The following is a 19,570-nucleotide window of genomic DNA, read 5'->3' as shown; positions in this document are numbered from 1 at the left end:
AAACGCAATGAAAGCGAAAGCGCCTGAGTCGCACACTTATTTCCCTGTCAAGTAGGTTTAATTTGTACACATTAGAAAAAAAAGTAAAAAAAAAAAAAAGTGATTGCCTACCTTCCTACCCTATTTTTTGTGGCTATGTTACCGTAACCACACCTATTCTTTTTTTTGGCCTCATAGAGTAAACGCAAACACCTCAATGAGGCTACTTTCACAGAAAAAAAGAAACCGTACAAGCAAAACAAATATACTTTTTTTTTTACCCAAAAAAGGTTGGTTCACAAAAACGTAAGACTTGCTACAAGTAACAGCTTTCTTAGCAAGAAATAATGTGACAAAATATTCAGATCTACAGTACAGAAAAGACAAAGGAAAAAAAATCAAGGTTTCTGATTCCAAGACTAACCCAATTTTTTCTCCCGACCTTGAACTTTTTTGACCCTTTAAAATAAAAAGTAACTAAATAAGACAAAACTTGTTTTTTTGCAGATTTAACAAGGAAAGTTCCATATGTGCTCTTCTCCAATATTCAAGGTACACAGCTCGCCACATACGCCTGTGTATATAAACGGCAAACTTCACTCCAAAAAAAAAAGAAGTTATCAACCTACCGATCATAATTTTATGGGCCTTGTCATCAGAAACAAACGGGGGCGGGGATGTAGCTCAGTCGGTAGCGTGCTGGATTTGTATCCAGTTGGCCGCTGTCAGCGTGAGTTCGTCCCCACGTTCGGCGAGAGATTTATTTCTCAGTCAACTTTGTGTGCAGACTCCCCTCGGTGTCCGAACACCCCCCGTGTGTACACGCAAGCACAAGACCAAGTGCGCACGAAAAAGATCCTGTAATCCATGTCAGAGTTCGGTGGGTTATAGAAACACGAAAATACCCAGCATGCTTCCTCCAAAAACGGCGTATGGCTGCCTAAATGGCGGGGTAAAAAACGGTCATACACGTAAAATTCCACTCGTGCAAAAAACACGAGCGTACGTGGGAGTTTCAGCCCACGAACGCAGAAGAAGAAGAAGATCAGAAACAAACATTTTATTTTCGGAACGTCCCTCATCAGGTGCCTGGGTGGAAGTCTACAACACAATGGAGCCCCCCTTTAAGACCTCCAAAATCCTGAGAAAATCACGCCTTAAAAGGAAGATAGTTTTCTTCTTCTTCTTCTGCGTTCGTGGGCTGAAACTCCCACGTACACTCGTGTTTTTTGCACGAGTGGAATTTTACGTGTATGACCGTTTTTTACCCCGCCATTTAGGCAGCCATACGCCGTTTTCGGGGGAAGCATGCTGGGTATTTTCGTGTTTCTATAACCCACCGAACTCTGACATGGATTACAGGATCTTTTTCGTGCGCACTTGGTCTTGTGCTTGCGTGTACGCACGAGGGTGTTCGGACACCGAGGAGAGTCTGCACACAAAGTTGACTCTGAGAAATAAATCTCTCGCCGAACGTGAGGACGAACTCACGCTGACAGCGGCCAACTGGATACAAATCAAGCGCGCTACTGACTGAGCTACATCCCCGCCCGGAAGATAGTTTTAAAATGGTGGGGTCTTAAAAGGGGGGGTTCCACTGTAGCTGTTACATGAACGCAGGTGAAGACCTCTGTGTAACTTGAACTAGATCAATCATGAACACTAGGTGAAAATACTGAATACCTGGCACAAAAATATGCCACAATGCTTAGATCCTTCATTTAAGTCCAAAGTTGACTTCTCAAAAAACCTTCGCAAAGTCTTGTTACCGCAAATTCAGGGCTGAACCTTCAAGCAGAGAGCTTGGTGAAGTAGACTGCGTGAAGTTGACTTTGAAAAGTCTTTTTACAGAAAATTCAGGGCCAAACCTTTGTGCAGCAAGCTTGGTGAAGTAGACTCCGCAAAGTTGACTAAACAAAGTCCAAACCTACAGGAGCCATTTACTTTGTGGACAGAACGGGGTAGACGTCATTTCCAGGAGTGGACCAGATTTTTAGCCGCCTGTATTCAAACGGCTCTCGCTTCTGGCGCCAATACGACACTACGACCTTCAAAACCAAGCCAACAAGACCCACACCAGCAAGGACAGCGACAACGATGGATGACGTCTGCTCCGGGTTCCAGTTCTTGCTCAGCACGGCCGCCAGGGCCCAGAGGAGGAGGAGGTAGGGGGAGAACGTGTAGCGAGAATACTGCTCCAGAACAGTGAGGTCAACACCCACAAAGGTCACGTAGATAAGGGCAAGGGCGCCGAGACAGACGAGGGAGGCGGTGTCTTGCGAGAGAGGGGGGTCCACTTTGTAGACGAGTGTGACGCCCAGACAGAGGATTGTGGCAATGGTAGTCCACGCTCCGTAGAGTCCTGTGTGAATATGAGACAGGTTACAACAACAAACAGGTAATAACAAACAAGTAACATGTGTGTCATTGGACCTATCACACACATGATTACATAAGTAACTGATGTGTTGTAAGTTTATGGTTACGTTATTTTGCTAGATTGTATATTAGTATTTGATGTTCATATAAAATAGTTAATATGTTAAGCGCGGAGAGCATAGATTCCTGTAGTTCGCGCTATATAAGCTGTCATTATTATTATCATTAGGCACAACAACAAAAAATAGTCTGTTTACGGTAACCCGACCGACCCTATTTTTTTCGCGCGACCCTAGACTTTTTTTTGGCATTTGGGGAAAAAAAAAAAATTCTTTTGGTTTTTTTGCAAAATAACGTAAAAATATGGTTTTTGGGAAAAAAAAAATAAAAAAATAATCCCGACCTACCGACCCTATTTTTTGGGCCTATGTTACCGTAAACAGACCTTTTTTTTTGGCCTTATAACTTTTATTCATTTCATTCTTCAGCCCTGCTCACAAACTCCTCTTCTTTTGCATTCCTGTAGAAACAGGCACATGATTATGCATCAGGAGAGAAGTCACACACATATAGACTTGTCTGGAGTTTCTTTAAGTTCAAAAACCAGGGTTTTCTGACATTCAGACACCCAAATCTACAGTACTTTCGGGACTATAAGGCACAACTTTTTCCCTCAACTTTTACCCCTGTGCCCTACTGACCGGTCTCACCCTGTGTATGGCTAAAATAAGAGTACAAATGTACCCACACCGCTATACAAAGAAAAGGCACAGTCCCTGTCTAGTGATATGCACGTTTCTGCTTCTATGACATGGACACAGTTTCCTCAGACATCAAAAGGCATCGGTGTCATAGTTAAAACTCTGTCATTGACCAATGGTCAGAAGGTCAGTGTCTGTAAACTAGGCCAGGCAGTAAATTGGTCTCAGCTGAAAATAGGGTAACTGATCTGACACAAGACAAAACAGCTCGGAGAATGCAGACTCTTATATCCCACCAAACATCGACCAGATAATGTATTACCACTCTATATAATTCCTTTAACTTGCGGCCAATCCAATTATACATGTACACCGGAAGCGCCTATTGTCTGGATTTTTCTCATTTTAAACTTAAAAGTGGGGGTTGCGCCTTTTTCAACAAAGCGCTTTATAGTCCCAAAAATACGGTACAAACTTGCTCCAAACAACAGCCCATTTCAACAAGCACCTTCAGATACCTGTCTAACCAACAGTTCAACGCAGAACACTCACCCAGACCGTTGAAGACAAAGATGCGGATGACATTTATCTCTGCATATCTCCCCTCCTCTACCAGCTCCTGTCTGTTAATGGCCAGGCTGCAGTAGCTAATCAGAAGACCGACGTAGCAGGTCACAGCCGTCACCCCATTTACGGGCACGGCCGGCAAGAAGTATTCTCGATCCCAAAGGAAGAGCCAAGCGATGTTGGAGATGTTGTTCAGGATGAAGAGAACAAAGAACACCGGAGTCAACACAGCTGGAGAGGTGTAAGCTGGAGAGCCTTGGACACTCCGGAAGATGTTGGAAATAGCGTAGATGATCCAGCCGGCCTGGAAAAGGTAGATAACTCCCCATATGCTGAAGGCCCAAGAATCTGGAGTTATCTGGAGTGGGTACATGGAGGACACATTGCCAATACCATGTATGAAAAGACCTGCAAAAAAGGGTTACAATTAAGCAAAATTTCATAAATACATGTAAATACATAAACAAATTTTATCAAAATTAAAATGAAAGTATAACTTTAAACCTCATGTGCAAAGATGAATTAATGTACTGAATTTGGACTGAATCAATGTATACATGTATTGCCAAAGAGTGCAGGCGATAATTCAAGATTTTGCTTTAAAATAGGAATATATGCTCGAATGAGGCTTTATCTTAACGCAAATAAAACAAGTCGCGTAAGGCGAAAATACAACATTTAGTCAAGCTGTCGAACTCACAGAATGAAACTGAACGCAATGCAATTTTTCAGCAAGACCGTATATTCGTAGCATAGTCAGTCCACCGCTCGTGGCAAAGGCAGTGAAATTGACAAGAAGAGCGGGGTAGTAGTTGCGCTGAGAAGGATAGCATGCTTTTCTGTACCTCTCTTCGTTTTAACTTTCTGAGCGTGTTTTTAATCCAAACATATCATATCTATATGTTTTTGGAATCAGGAACCGACAAGGAATAAGATGAAAGTGTTTTTAAATTGATTTCGAACATTTAATTTTGATCATAATTTTTATATTTTTAATTTTCAGAGCTTGTTTTTAATCCAAATATAACATATTTATATGTTTTTGGAATCAGAACATGATGAAGAATAAGATGAACGTAAATTTGGATCGTTTTATAAATGGTTTTTTTGTTTACAATTTTCAGATTTTTAATGACCAAAGTCATTAATTAATTTTTAAGCCACCAAGCTGAAATGCAATACCGAAGTCCGGCCTTCGTCGAAGATTGCTTGGCCAAAATTTCAATCAATTTGATTGAAAAATGAGGGTGTGACAGTGCCGCCTCAACTTTTACAAAAAGCCGGATATGACGTCATCAAAGGTATTTATCGAAAAAAAGAAAAAAAAGTCCGGGGATATCATTCCCAGAAACTCTCATGTAAAATTTCATAAAGATCGGTCCAGTAGTTTGGTCTGAATCGCTCTACACACACACACACGCACAGACAGACAGACAGACACACACACACAAACACACCACGACCCTCGTCTCAATTCCCCCTCTATGTTAAAACATTTAGTCAAAACTTGACTAAATTATGTAAAAAATCATAACTTGACCAGGATCATAAATTGATGATCTTCATGATGATTTGATTTTTTTGTTTTATATATATACATGTTGTAAATGCATCGCTGCACAGAAACATCTTAAATACCTAAAGCAACAACAGCAACAGGCATACAACAACAACAAAAAGAACGAAACAAAACAGGTTAAATGCCTTTACCTCTACTGATTGAAGGATCACCAGCCATAGCATTGAAACCAATCATCGCTGCAAATGTGACTGCCGTCAGCAGAATCAGCAGCACGAAGGCTGGCTGAACGTTGCTTCCACCCATCTTCATACTGTGTGGGATGGTGATGAACTTGGTCTCTGAAAAATTACAAAACAAAATACAGTTGCCATTTTAAGGTTTTCTGTTCGGATGCTTCATTTTGCTTTTGAAATGGGACAACATCAAAAAACAAGAAAGGAATGTTGTTGGAACGTTTAACTTATTTTTCATTATTTTTATAAAATGGGACAGAAAATATTAAGTCGCCATTTTAATGCTGTGCACAAGGCGGCATTTTTGAGGTCCCTTAAAAAGAACAGAAAAAGTAACTGATCGTTTTAATGCTTTGATAGACAAATATATATAATAGGATATACGTCTGCCAGGAAGAGTTGCTTTTGCTTGGAAACACTGAGGCATTAACACACATGGAGACAAGCCGCTATTAATCCGTTCCCACACTAAATCTTAAATGAATACCTTAAAAAAAAAGTAGCCTGCTCTATTAGTAGTACATGTTTCACAATAAGCGACTTACCACATACACACAAAACCATGAAGTTAATGCAAAAAAGAAATGACTGTTTACCTGTGCACAGAGCAGTCTACAAAGACAAAACTACTCTGAGCAGGGTGGTAGGAATCATGTGATACCAAGCATCTCTACATAACCTATTCTTGTTGTCCAACCACTTGTTTGCATAATGTATGCAAATTAGTATGTATGTAATGTATGTGAACCAGTTACTGGACCGACCTCACTCAGTACAGTGAAACCTGATTATATGCCCAAGAATGCTCAAACACAACAGGTCTCATATTGCTTCTAAATTCACTGAATACAGTGGAACCCCCATTTGAGACCTACAAAAAATCAGAGAAAAATAGGTCTTAGAAAGGAGGGAGTCTTAAAATGGAGGTCAATGTAAAGAGGCATAGAACATCTCAGTAAGGAGGGTCTTAAAATGGAGGTCAATGAACAGAGGCATAGAACATCTCAGTAAGGAGGGTCTTAAATAGGAGGGAGTCTTAAAATGGAGGTCAATGTACAGAGGCATAGAACATCTCAGTAAGGAGGGTCTTAGAAAGGAGGGAGTCTTAAAATGGAGGTCAATGTACAGAGGCATAGAACATCTCAGTAAGGAGGGTCTTAGAAAGGAGGGAGTCTTAAAATGGAGGTCAATGTACAGAGGCATAGAACATCTCAGTAAGGAGGGTCTTAAATAGGAGGGAGTCTTAAATAGGAGGGAGTCTTAAAATGGAGGTCAATGTACAGAGGCATAGAACATCTCAGTAAGGAGGGTCTTAGAAAGGAGGGAGTCTTAAAATGGAGGTCAATGTACAGAGGCATAGAACATCTCAGTAAGGAGGGTCTTAGAAAGGAGGGAGTCTTAAAATGGAGGTCAATGTACAGAGGCATAGAACATCTCAGTAAGGAGGGTCTTAAATAGGAGGAAGTTTTAAATTGGGGGGATCTTAAAAGGGGGGTTCCACTGAATGGACAAACATATGAGCTCATAACTCCATAGGGTACTTGTCAAAACAAACAAAATTCCATGAAATCAATCCATAATTTCAGATTTACTTGAACTGTTTTTTTATATATACCGTAATCTTTTGGGGGATTGGTTCGCTAAATGCATGTTTGAGAAATTATGCATGCCAATGTCATCCGTGCTCACATGTTTCTGCCTTTCAGACCATCCAACCAATTCTCTTCCTAACTAGCATTTTATATATATCTGTGGGAAGTAAATACATTTTTAACCATTGGGACTCAATCTTCAACCCAAGATAAAATCGAAAATTTTATTGTAAATTTTCATTTAATAAATATACCTACCCGAATCACATGTAGCAGTTGACTCAGTCTAAAGTGCTAGGTCTGAAAAGGCTACCCGTCTAAGGGGAGCAACCCCAACTAAAAAAGTGTAAACGTAGCTATGGTAATGACGACGCACCCAGGGAGTTACCTCCCCTCCTGCGTACTACGTCACTACTGCTACTGACCACGTGACCCCTATCATTCGACTCGAAGAATAAAATCTCCAAATCATAAGCGGGGTAGGTGGGAGGGACTACGATATGTGATTCGGGTAGGTATATTTATTAAATGAAAATTTACAATAAAATTTTCGATTAAATTACATATTCCTACTCCGAATCACATGTAGCAGATTGAAACAACAAGGCGGTGGGCAAGAAAAAAGTTCAAACTCACTCTCAAATCCTTGTCAAGAGCTGACCCCCTGCCACCATGGCAGGCAAAGCTCTAGATCCATCCTGGCGAAGAGCCGAGATGTCACGCAGGTAAAAATTCATGAAGACATCCTCGGAACGCCAGTATGCGGTGTGTAGCACCTCCTCCAGTCTTCTTGATCGTAACACGGCCAAGGAGGAAGCCCAAGCTCGCGTCTCGTGAGCCCGAGCTGATTCCAGAGGAAGGACAGGCTGTGTCCCCCCTTCATTGCGGCGGCTCCACTCGTAAGCATGCTTAATGAGCGCCGACACCCACCGGGCCAGAGTCGTCTTAGTGATATCCTTATGTCTCTCCGTATTGAGAGAAATAAACAAAAGCTTTTGAGCTGCGGATCTAAGAGACTGAGCACGAGCAAGGTAGATGTGAAGGGCTCTAACAGGGCAATTTACTAAGTCTGGGTCATTCGGAGCCAGAATAGTGGACAACGGCCTGACATGAACCAAAGGCGAAGCTCGCTCGGGAGCCTGGTTTTTCGCAAGAAACTCAGGCCGAAACCGCAAGGTAACGGACCCATCTGATTCAAAGGAAATGTCGTCCGAATTACCGGAAAGAGCGTGGATCTCACTGCCCCTTCTTGCCGATGCTAGCAGCAAAAGGAAAAGGGACTTGCGTGTAAGGTTCGCAAAACTGGCATCTCTGAGAGGTTCGAAATCCGCTGAACGCAGAAACTCCATGACCAATAAGAGATCCCACTTAGGAACGGGCGTACGGGACTTGACGTCAGAAAGGGAAGCGCCCTTGATGACTCCCGCGATCACGCCACTAACATCTATAGAGCGACCTATCTGGCGTAGGGTCGCCGAGATGGCCGATCTTCTTACTTTCAACGAGGCAGCGGAAGCTCCCTGAGAGGACATGAAAGCAAGATGGTTCGCCACGTGCATCGTGCGGGGCGCCGTAGCATCCAGCCGATGCTCGTGACACCAGGTAACCCAGGCCCTCCAATGTGACTCATAAACGGACGAGGTAGATGCTCTGTGCGAGCGTCCTACCAGGTCCATGGTCAGATCTGATGCCCCTTTGCGCCTCAGAGAAGACCGCACAACCTCCACGCGTGAAGATTCAGCATCTGAGGCTCTGCGTGGAGGCTGCCGGTGTGAGGCTGAACCAGTTCTCCTCGCGTGAGAGCGAGAGGAATGGGAGGGCCCTGGGCGAGTCTCAGCAGGTCCGGGAACCACGGCTGAGACGGCCAAAGAGGAGCGATCAGCAGGAGGGACGGGCCCTCCTGCTCCGCCTTCCTGAGAACTCGCGTGAGCAACTGGAATGGCGGGAACGCGTAAGCCTCCAGGCCGGACCAGGAAATGTCCATCGCGTTCGTCTCCCACGCCTCGGGATCCGGGAATGGTGAGACGAACACTGGTAGTCTCTTCGAGAACCTGGTGGCAAAAAGGTCCACCTGAGGTTTCTGCACAAGAGACCAGAGACGATCCAGCGCTCCGTGAGTGATGGTCCACTCTGTTTGAAGCACTCTGTCGGAGCGGCTGAGCGCGTCCGCCAGAGTGTTCAAGCTTCCGGGCAGGTACCTGGCCGAAAGCCTGATTTGATGCTCTGAACACCAAATCAGGATCTCGCAGGCCCTGGCCGAAAGCGACGGAGACCGCGACCCTCCCTGCTTGTTGATGTAAGCTGCCACTGTCGTGTTGTCTGTAAACAGACGAACATGCTTGGCCTGAAGGGAGGGCCGGAACTTGTCCAGAGCTAGAGCCACGGCTTCTAGCTCCAGCAAGTTGATGTGCTGCATCCTCTGATCTGCCGACCACAGACCTGACGCAGTCAGCTGGTCTGTGTGAGCCCCCCACCCCACCAAGGACGCGTCCGTGAACAGGTCCAAGTCTGGGGCAGGCAGGGCTATCGGCACGCCCCTGCACACCCACTCCGTGTCCAGCCACGGAAGGGTAGCGGATTGGAACCATCCCCGGAGAGGGATGAGGGCATTCCAATCCACCGTGGGAGAGTCCACGAACGGCTTCAGCGCCAGCTGAAAGGGACGTTTGTGGACCCTCCCCAAGGGGACCAGGAGAGCCATGGACTCCATCTGCCCTAAGATGGAGGCCAAAGTCCGCAGGGAGGCCCTCGGGAGAGGCAAAGTGGAGCGTATGCACGCCTGGAGCTTGTCCACCCTCTTCTGAGAGGGCTGAACAGTCCAAGCCACCGTGTCGAAAGACATTCCCAAGTAGGTGAACGTCTGACACGGCGTCAGCTCCGACTTTGATCGGTTGATCGAGAAGCCAAACAAGTTGGCCTCCCGAAGAACCGATTGGGTATCCTGCTCGCACCCCGCCTGACTCTGACTCAGGATGAGCCAATCGTCCAGGTAGGCACGTAGCCGGACACCCCGCGACCTCACCAGCGCGCAGACCTGTCTCACGACCATGGTGAAGACCCAAGGGGCGAGAGACAGGCCGAAAGGAAGGGCGCGAAACTGGTAAACCTGACTTGCCCACCGGAAACGAAGCCATTTCCGGTCGGCTGGATGCATAAGAATATGGAAGTATGCATCCGTCAGGTCGATGGAAGTCGCCCAATCTCCCGGGAGGAGAGAGTCCCTGACCGACGCTGGCGTCTCCATCTTGAACCTTATCTCCCTCAAAAAGGTATTGAGGAACGACAGGTCCAAGACAGGACGCCATGCCCCTGAGGCTTTGGGGACGGCGAAAAGCCGTCCGTAAAACCCAGGGGAACTGTGGTCGAGGACTTTCTCCACTGCGCCCTTCTGCACCAGGGAGTCTATTTCCGACCGAAGGACGGAAATGGCTTCCTGCGAGGAGGGAGGCCTGAACGCCGGCGGACGCCTGACCAGAGGTGCCTTGCCATCTTTCCAGAGAAGACGGAAGCCCGACCTCACGACCCCCACGATCCATTGACTCTGTACGGACACGAGCCAATGGGAAAGTGCCCTGGAAGGGCCCCCCGCCATCACCCGAGTGGAGGGCGGGGTGGGGGGGAGATCGGGAGCACTTCATTGGGGGTGAGGCTTGCTTCCAGAGCCGCCTCTCCCCCTGCCGGAAGACGGTCGTCTTCTCGAGCCCCGAGAAGAGGAACGTCCACGACCCTTGTCTGCCGGTTTGGGAGGGCCAGCAACCTTAGCCTGCTTAGGCTGAGAAGGCTGAGACTGCTTGGACTGCTTAAGGCTGTGCAGGGAAAAGTCAGAGAACTGCTGGTCCCTGTTAGCCTGAATTTCCTGTCTTCGGGCATCAAAAACGAGATGCCCAAAGAGGGAACCCTCCAAGACCGGTGAGGCACGCAAAGTGTCCTTGGTCGCCTGATCCGAAAACTGAGAGTGTGACAGGAAGAGATCCCGACGACACATAACAGAGTGCGCATAGTGCACCGCGGAAAGTCTCATCTGTTCTTCATTGACCCTCGCAAGAGCGGCCAACAAAGTGGAGACGTCATCCGCATCCTGATCCTCGCTGAGAGAGAACGGATTCAGTGAATCAGTGAGGGCACGAGAGAGAGCCCGAATGAGAGTCTCAGCAATGGAGGCAAGCTCCAGCTGCTGACGCCCTGCCTCTTCAGAAGCAATGAGAGTGTTCTCAGAAAAGAGCACGCCGTCATCCTTCTTGATAGGCTTGGCCAACAAGGCCAGCATCTCCGGAGGAACTGTCAAAGATGAACGCGGGAGAGCGAACGCATCCAACAAGTTCCTAGGAGACTTCTGCAAAACCAATCGCTTGTGAGACGACAGAGCGAATGCAGAAGCCTGAGAAGGCGAAGCCAACCACTGCTGAGCCAGCTCCGGAACAGAGCCGTGAGGCACGAGCAGCGGAACCGGAAGTGAAGGAATTCCGCTTCCGGAAGGAGATGGCTTGGCCAACACCTGAGAAAGCTGAAAAGCTATGGATGGAGACTCCAAAAACCGGAAGTATGAGTCATCCTCCTTCCCAGTGCGAAAGTCGGCCATCGCGGACGGTGCCGTCGAAGCGGCAGCCGAAGAGACCGAAGCCCCCTCCGCGAAATATCTCGAAGTGACCTCAGCAGCGGCCTCAAGGGCCACTTTGAGTCTCTCCGGATAACCAACACGTGCAGCCTCGCTGGCGACGGACTGAATATCCGAAACATCCGGCGAAGGACCGAAGTCCACGTTGCTGGTAGAAGGGCGGTGAACACCGTAACCGGAAACCGGAAACCCGTCCACTCCAATACCATCCGAACTCATGCCCTGACTAGGGAAAGAGTAAGAGGACGGCATGCCCGCAGCCGCCGGAACCGGAACCGCAGTCGAAGCAACAACCGAAGACGGAAGCGCTGACTGCCCCGGCCAGGGCTGAGACACCTGCCCAAAGGGCTGGTGATGCCCCCCCGCGACTGCCACCTGAGAGGAAGCGGAAGCGGAAGAAGCAGCAGATCCGGTCTGAGCCGGAAAAGTATCAGACGCGACCGCGAAAAGCGGAAGCGCAGACACTGTGGACGGCGGCCGGAAGGCCGAATGCCCAGAGGGCCACGTCCGGTCAACCCCGGAAACGACCCCAGCGGGTGCGTACATCGGGGGACCTATGCTTCCGGCGAGTGCCGGAAGCGCAGCAGACGGAACCGGCTGGTCGACTCCGGAAACGACCCCAGCGGGTGTGTACGTCGGAGGACCTACGCTTCCGGCGAGTGCCGGAAGCGTCGAAGCCTGAACCAAATGCCGCCATTGCTCATCGACACGATGGTCTTCCGTGAAGCCAAAGTGAGAACGAACAGGGGTTTGCGGGTCGTGAACCCGCCGAAAAGGGCTGCTTCCCAGCAGGGAGCGTCCAGCGGCCTCACGAGGGCCTACGGACCAGCCCAACTTACTTGCGTCGCCAACCACAGCGGTAGAAGGCACAGAAGCAACCGCCTCGGTCAAGGACAGCGTCACAGCCGGAAGCGGAAAAGAAGCCATCGACGGGACAACGGAAGTCGGCGGCTGAGAACGCACCAACTCCTCTCTCACCAGCGTGCGAAGCTCGGGAACCAGCGAAGAAAGCAACGATGAAACCAGCGACGTCGAATCTGCAAGCGGCAGAGAAGACGAGCGAGAAACACAGGTACGCGTAGGTTGATTAGACTGCCCCACAACCGGCTGGTCATTTGGGGCAGAAATAGGGACCGTCATAACAGTATTGTTAGCCGCGTCAGAAACCACAACCAAAATAGGCTTAGGGACAGAAGTGGAAGACTTGGGTTTAATTTTCCCTTTCACATCAGCCTTGCCGCGCTCGCGCTTTTTGTCTCCGTCAGACATGCTGACAACAAAATGGAGACACAAAATTCCAAAATGGCTACCACAAAATACGTGACCAACACGTGGCCGAAAATTTCAAGTAGCAACTGAAAATTACGTTCGATACAAGTAAAGGAACGAGCTCACCAACTACCAGTGCAGCGGGTGAAGAGACGGGTGTGGGTGCCGGTGGGTGTCTAAGCAAACACCAAACAGCGAAAATCCACTAGAGCCAAAAAATTCACGACCTGCTCCCTAGAAAGCTGAAGTGTCGAATGATAGGGGTCACGTGGTCAGTAGCAGTAGTGACGTAGTACGCAGGAGGGGAGGTAACTCCCTGGGTGCGTCGTCATTACCATAGCTACGTTTACACTTTTTTAGTTGGGGTTGCTCCCCTTAGACGGGTAGCCTTTTCAGACCTAGCACTTTAGACTGAGTCAACTGCTACATGTGATTCGGAGTAGGAATATGTAATTTAATTAACTGTTCAAAGTGTTTTCAACTTGCACATTCTATGAAAATCAATTCTGGCTAAGACAGGTTCTACTGTGCGTGTGATGTGGGGGGGATAACTACCGGCCACTCAAGCCCAATCAGGTGAGGTTACATCACCTTGCTGTTCAGTCTTGATGACTCATCCACACACCAATAACCTGTTCATGACCACATGCCGACACTTGAAACTTCCCAGTACCAGTAAGTACTGATGGGGTCAATTTAGACCACTTCAACCCATAGCTGGTGTTCCTGCAATTGTTGTGACACAGAGCATCTGTACTACATAACAGATAACAGACCACTTCAACCCATAGCTGGTGTTCCTGCAATTGTTGTGACACAGAGCATCTGTACTACATAACAGATAACAGGATGGTGGTGGGGGGGGGGGGGGGCCTGAGAGGGGAGGGGGGAGGGAGTACAGATTACATGGTTCAGGATGGGGGGGGTCACACTTAGGTTCTACTAGCTTTTGCTGCTTACCCAATCATTCCCACAGGTGGTATAACATCCAGCGGGGTACACACACGAAGGGATAATCTACAAGTGGTCAGATCGATCTGACCTTATCAGCATGAACATGTATGTCCACAAGCACACACAGGGGTTTACCCCGAGGACCGATAGGGTATGAGCGTATCATTTTGTATCATTTTTTTTCATAATAAAAGTTGTGGGTAATGTTGAAGTTCAATCCGTCAATTAATTTCACGAGAAATATCCTTTGGTTTCATTGAACTGAAGGGACTTGTATCAAACATAAGTCACTAATGCTTCTCAGACTTTAAGACAGTTTCCAAAAATTATTGAAATCAATGGAAGAAGAAAGTTTATTGAAATATTATTGAAAGGCATCCCGCAATATTCACGGAATGTCAACCAGACCATGTTTATAACTGTACAAGAATTTATTAGACAGATTCCTTAAATGAGCCTCTACGTCATTCTACTCATTATACATACATGTATTTATTAGACACTGTCATATGTGACATATGCTGCCTGACGAATCGTTCCTCATAACCTCTCTCATGTTCTTTGTCGTTGTTTTCACTAATTAACTATGCCTCGATTTTTGTGCATTTTATTTTTAGTGACATTTTCCCGATCACAAAACACATTTACTTTGCGTGTGTGTCTTATGTGCATTTATTATTGTTGAAATGAGATCCACTCTCCTCAAATATTGGCGCTCCAAGTCTTCTTCATCTTCTTTTTCCCTTATTCCTATTTCTGTTCTCTCCTGCTCTTTTCCCACCTTGATCCACCTTCTGTATTACCAACCCCCTCCCGTTTCTGTTTGTTTGTGTATCACTATCAGGTTTTTCTGTTTTTATCGTTTCCTAAAAGGAGTTAACAGGGGCGGATTAGTTGCTTTGTAAGGGGGGGTGCACTTTGAATCGAAAGTGAATGTGATGGGCGCGAAGCGGCCAAATTTGCTAGAGGGGTCCGGGGGCATGCTCCCCCGGAAAAAATTTTGGCCCAAAGAAGCAAAATGGTGCCATCTGGTGCCATTTGAACTTAGAAATGGTCATAGAATCAGCTTTCCAAATTCACAATTTCCATTTAAAATCACTAAAGACTTGATGTTTTTGTTTTTTTGGCTGGAGGGGGGGTGCACCTGCACTCTGTGCACCCCCCCTCGTCCGCCCCTGGTTAATGTATTTAGCCCGGAGTTAATGTATTTAGCCCGCCATCATGTTAACCTTTCTTTTGTACTTATTAGGATTGCTTAAAATAAGCATTCTATACTTGAGTTAGTAATCGTAAAAGCCATGCATTGTTTCTTGACAAATTCTTGTCATGATAAAAATTAAATAAAGTTGAAGAAAAAACATTCCTCTGTTATACTGGGAACATAGAAATATACAGGAGGGGAAGACGGAATTAGGGAGTCGAGACCGAGGAGGGAGGTATTAGTCTTTTAAGGATACAAAAAGATATTGTTATTCTCTTCTCAGAAATGTGATATCCTCTGACGTCATAAAACAGGACTGATAACATTATATTCTTGTTTCCTCGAATCCAGCCACTCATGTCTTTGTCTAGAACTAGAACTAGAAGTACTGAGCCTAGCTCACGATAATAACTGTGTAAACCGAGAACTCGAGAAAAGATGCTGCAACAGAGAAAAGACATGGCGTACTTACCAAGATATGGCACCCACAATATCAGTTTCAACACGCTGATAAAACTGTGACAAATACTTTCTGTCCGGTCATAACGCGAAATATCAAGGGCTGTAACTCTAGACAATTTGTCTGGTGCCCTCCCTTGGTTCTTCTACTTTCGTTTCCTGGCTGCTTCGATACACTATATAACCAAGAAAAGCAGAGTAACTTTATAGTTTTGGGCATTATTTGGGCTGTTCGAATTGCCTATTTTCTTATTCTGCCACCTTTTCAACCCAGGTATAATAGTCAGTAAAAATAAAAAGAAAGCAATTAATTAATTTTGCTGTTCTTCCGCTAGGCCACCCCAAATCCTATGATACACGACTTTCACAAGGAATCACTTCTTCTACGTATAATGTGCCGTTTGTGTCAATTGAATTCATATTGTGACGTACGGTGATGGTCAGACTGGAGAGCTCCACTGACAACTCTCTCACCTTTAAGACTTTCATGTTTAATTATAAAATGTCATGTCACTGCATCGAACGCGTACAACGCAAAGCGTCGAGGTTTATCACAGGCGACTTCAGGTCGTCGACCCCCGGCAGCGTCACTCCTAGAGAAAACTGGACTCCAACCTCTGCAACAGCGACGTCAACAACTCCGTCTGACGTTCTTCTATAGGGTGGTTGAGGGGCTGGTACCGGCACTACCATCACACCAGTTCTTAACTGAGCAGAAGCAAGGCCGTAAAATCAGGCCAGTGAGACACTCTGACCATCACACATCCAACATCGTCTCACAGTATTCAAGAAACAATTCTAGACCCTATTCAGTGCCCCAAGGCCGCACTGATCAGTTTAGGAACTCCTTTTTTGTGAAGACGGCACAAGACTGGAATCTACTTGAGGACAATATTGTAACCTCCAAAAGCATTGGCATCTTTAAAGCCAAGCTAGCAGCCGTCCACCACCATTAGGCTGCCGCACTCTCCCCCGCTGCATTTATGCCAGTCTTCTGGTACCCAGCAGCGTAATCATCAAGATCAAGATCAAGAAGACTAGAGCATTTATTTAGAATGTGTGTGTGTGTGTGTGCGTTAGCTATGAGTAACGCAGATGGGGTCTATGTCGACCAAAAGAGTGGGATTCCCTGTAGGTGGAGTTCCTGGAGAGGGATTCCCTGTATACAGGAAATACCACAGGATTTAGTTCCTGTAGCGTGTCGCTGATATCGCTGAAAGTCACGTGATGCTTGGCGACATCGGTAGAATTTGATGTTTTTCAATCTTTTTTGATATTTCTTAGAAATTCCAGTATGGTTTGCAAGTTTTATTGAAAAACTCCACCCTGTGGGATTCCCTGTATACAGGGAATCCCCCTCCAGGAACTCCACCTACAGGGAATCCCACTCTTTTGGTCGACATAGACCCCATCAGCACGAGTAACTGTTAGCCCAACAATCGATGTTTTGACACTCATTTCCGCAGTTTGTGTGTGTGTGTGTGTGTGTGTGTGTGTGTTGATTTCCATTTCCCCAACAACAGGCGTTTTGCATTTTGGTCTGCAGTTCAAACGTGTGTGTTTGTGTGTTATTTCTCTTACAACTGATTCAAAACAAACCACTTTCATGTTTAATTATAAAATGTCATGAAACATGTTTTCTTTTCTCTGCTGAGACAAATTGCAAGGTATATTTTCAATTATATCTGTTCAAACAATGCTCAACACCTGATACACTCCATGCTTCATTCACTTCACACACACACACACACACACACACACACACAAATCCATAGCTAAATAATGAGACAGATGAGCACAGACAAAAAGATCACAACAAAACAACAAATGTCTTCTTTGCTTTGTTTAATATAGTTTTTCCAAAGAAATAAATACAAACCCATCTTTACATCCCCAAAAGAACACCTGTGAAAATTGATGTACTCAGTATCCCCATATACACAGAAGTTAAGACACTTAACAACCGCATTTCTTATAATCCTGAGATTTTGCTATGACCCCAAATTATATTCACAAATGACTTACTTTGCTGCTGACTTTATAGGCTCTGATGTAAGATTACAAAGACAGACAGACACACATACACCACGACCCTCGTCTCGATTCCCCCCTCTATGTTAAAACATTTAGTCAAAACTTGACTAAATGTAAAAACAATAACAGCACTTTTCCATTCCCACAAATTCTTACTGTCATTTTTGAAGGAAAGTATCACATATCTACTACATATGTTCTAACAAAAAACCAGGGAAGAGCACCCCACCCCACCCCCGGCTCTTGTCTTCTTCAGCACTCAAAAGAAACTCTCCTCTTTCCAAACACCCCCCCTTCCCCTCCCCCACTGTGATGTTAATTCCCTCAAATGTTTGCAATATTCCCACATAGTGTTCCGTGAAATGTAAACAAAAACAATCATTCTGCATACTCACACATACTTCAAGAACACACAAAAAAGTCAATCTATAGGCATGAAAACAATAACTGCCAAAGTCAGATGGTGGTTGATGACAGTCTTTAGGTGAAGATGATAACGGTGATGATTCTGTGAAGATGATGCCAATGATGATGATGATGATAACAGTGTTTTGCAGGCAGGTATATCCGTCCCCAGGTATCACTTGAGTAGGGACCACTTGATCTGTTCCTTGGCTGATTGAAGCACCTGCAAAAGAACAAAATATAATGTTAGAAATATAATCTTCTGGACATACAAGGTGCTGTTCTGTACAATGGTGGTCATGCAAGTCTCTCTTTCACTTTCTTGGTCTCTGCATCATTTCTGAAGTGGACACAATGGATGCAGTCTGGTTAAACTTGGGGTAGTGCTAAGGATACTAGACAAACTCCGGGAATAACTCTGTCTTTTTTCATTGGCTGTGGAAATGTTGTTCTCCTGAAGATAATAGGATAATTCTTTATCTAAGGATAAAAAAGAAGAAAAACTGGTGCCTGCCTGTACTGCTTCACATGCATGTTTCACTCTACAATCCTGGCAGCACCAGCAGACCCAAAACAAACAAGAAGAATGAGGTCTACATAACGGTCTATATAATGATCTATTGATATAACAAGAAAAACAGACCAAGAATAGAAAACGCCCACTGTGTAAAAATCCCACCTACACTGTTAGTGGCAAGTAAGACAGATACATGTATACATTTTGGGGGTCACACATAAACACAACAGAAGATACCATGGGACAGCCCGGTAATCTTGAACTTTAGTGTGTTAAATTCATAGCTCAGAATTCAGTGGCATTCTTTACTTATTTTTGATACAAGTCCCTGTAAACAAGCCAAAGAACATTTGTCGCAAAATTAATTGACGGATTGAGCTCCAAACTTAAGCATATTTAATTAATTTGGCTGTTTGATCGACAAAAATGACGCCAAAAAGCATACGTTTTCAACCAAGGGACATCATTTACACAACAGAGTTGCGTCCCCTGTTGCAATTCACGGATTATTTCGTCTTTGACGCATGTAAACGAAATGCAATCGTACACAAAGGTACAGTTCATTTCGTGCCTTTAAAGGGATCTAAAATGATTTGTTTTACTTACTAGTGCAGGTTCTGCAAATTTGGAGGCTTACATGCCTCTGAATTCTAAGCTAATAATTTAACACACTAAAGTTCAAGATTATCGACAGCCCTGTATCTCAAGTGAAACGTAACAATAACTACAAAGCAGAAACTTTTGGCAAGATATCAAAATGTAAAAAGCGATTTAAAAACTTGAAACCAGAAAATAAGAAAATCTTGCCTTGAACCTAAAAAGCAACCACAGTGACCCTCTACTGTCCATATACATGTATTTAAAATGTGATCATACACACTCCTCGGTTATTTGCAGGTAAGTTTGAACAAATAACTAATGCTATAATGTATGCAATTAGAAGATGCCTTGAACAACACATAATACTGTAATGAGTTTGCCCCCTCAATGGTGTAATTGTGTGTAATGGTGTAGATCTGTTCAACCAACAATATACATGTAGAGATAAACAATACCTCTCTGTTAGAATGCCAGCTTTCTTGTTTATTCTGTCATATGAGGGTAAATACATATGAGTATTCTGTGTGTGTGTGTGTGTGTGTG

At 45.4% G+C, this 19,570-nt stretch overlaps 2 protein-coding genes across 4 annotated transcripts in view; both read right to left on the bottom strand.

The window, feature by feature from the left end:
* Positions 1-1,151: 1,151 nt before the first annotated feature.
* Positions 1,152-15,604, bottom strand: LOC138947084 (uncharacterized). Its single transcript, XM_070318526.1, has 4 exons — positions 15,485-15,604; positions 5,337-5,486; positions 3,612-4,034; positions 1,152-2,341 (listed from the first exon to the last, which is right to left on the bottom strand). Exons 2-4 carry the CDS (start codon positions 5,455-5,457, stop codon positions 1,920-1,922), a joined length of 966 nt encoding a protein of 321 aa, XP_070174627.1. The 5' UTR covers positions 5,458-5,486; positions 15,485-15,604; the 3' UTR covers positions 1,152-1,919.
* A 1,697-nt stretch (positions 15,605-17,301) lies between these two features.
* Positions 17,302-19,570, bottom strand: part of LOC138947085 (coatomer subunit zeta-1-like) — a 28,839-nt gene continuing 26,570 nt past the window's right edge. For all 3 annotated transcript variants that reach the window (XM_070318528.1, XM_070318527.1, XM_070318529.1), the window contains one exon: positions 17,302-18,133. In XM_070318528.1, coding sequence (XP_070174629.1) covers positions 18,086-18,133 — 48 coding nt within the window. In that variant the 3' untranslated portion in view covers positions 17,302-18,085. The remainder of the gene's footprint in view (positions 18,134-19,570) is intronic.

This window comes from Littorina saxatilis, linkage group LG14 (genome assembly GCF_037325665.1).
Source record: "Littorina saxatilis isolate snail1 linkage group LG14, US_GU_Lsax_2.0, whole genome shotgun sequence".
NCBI classification, from domain to species: Eukaryota; Metazoa; Mollusca; class Gastropoda; order Littorinimorpha; family Littorinidae; genus Littorina; species Littorina saxatilis.
This window is presented reverse-complemented; position numbering and strand designations above follow the sequence as displayed.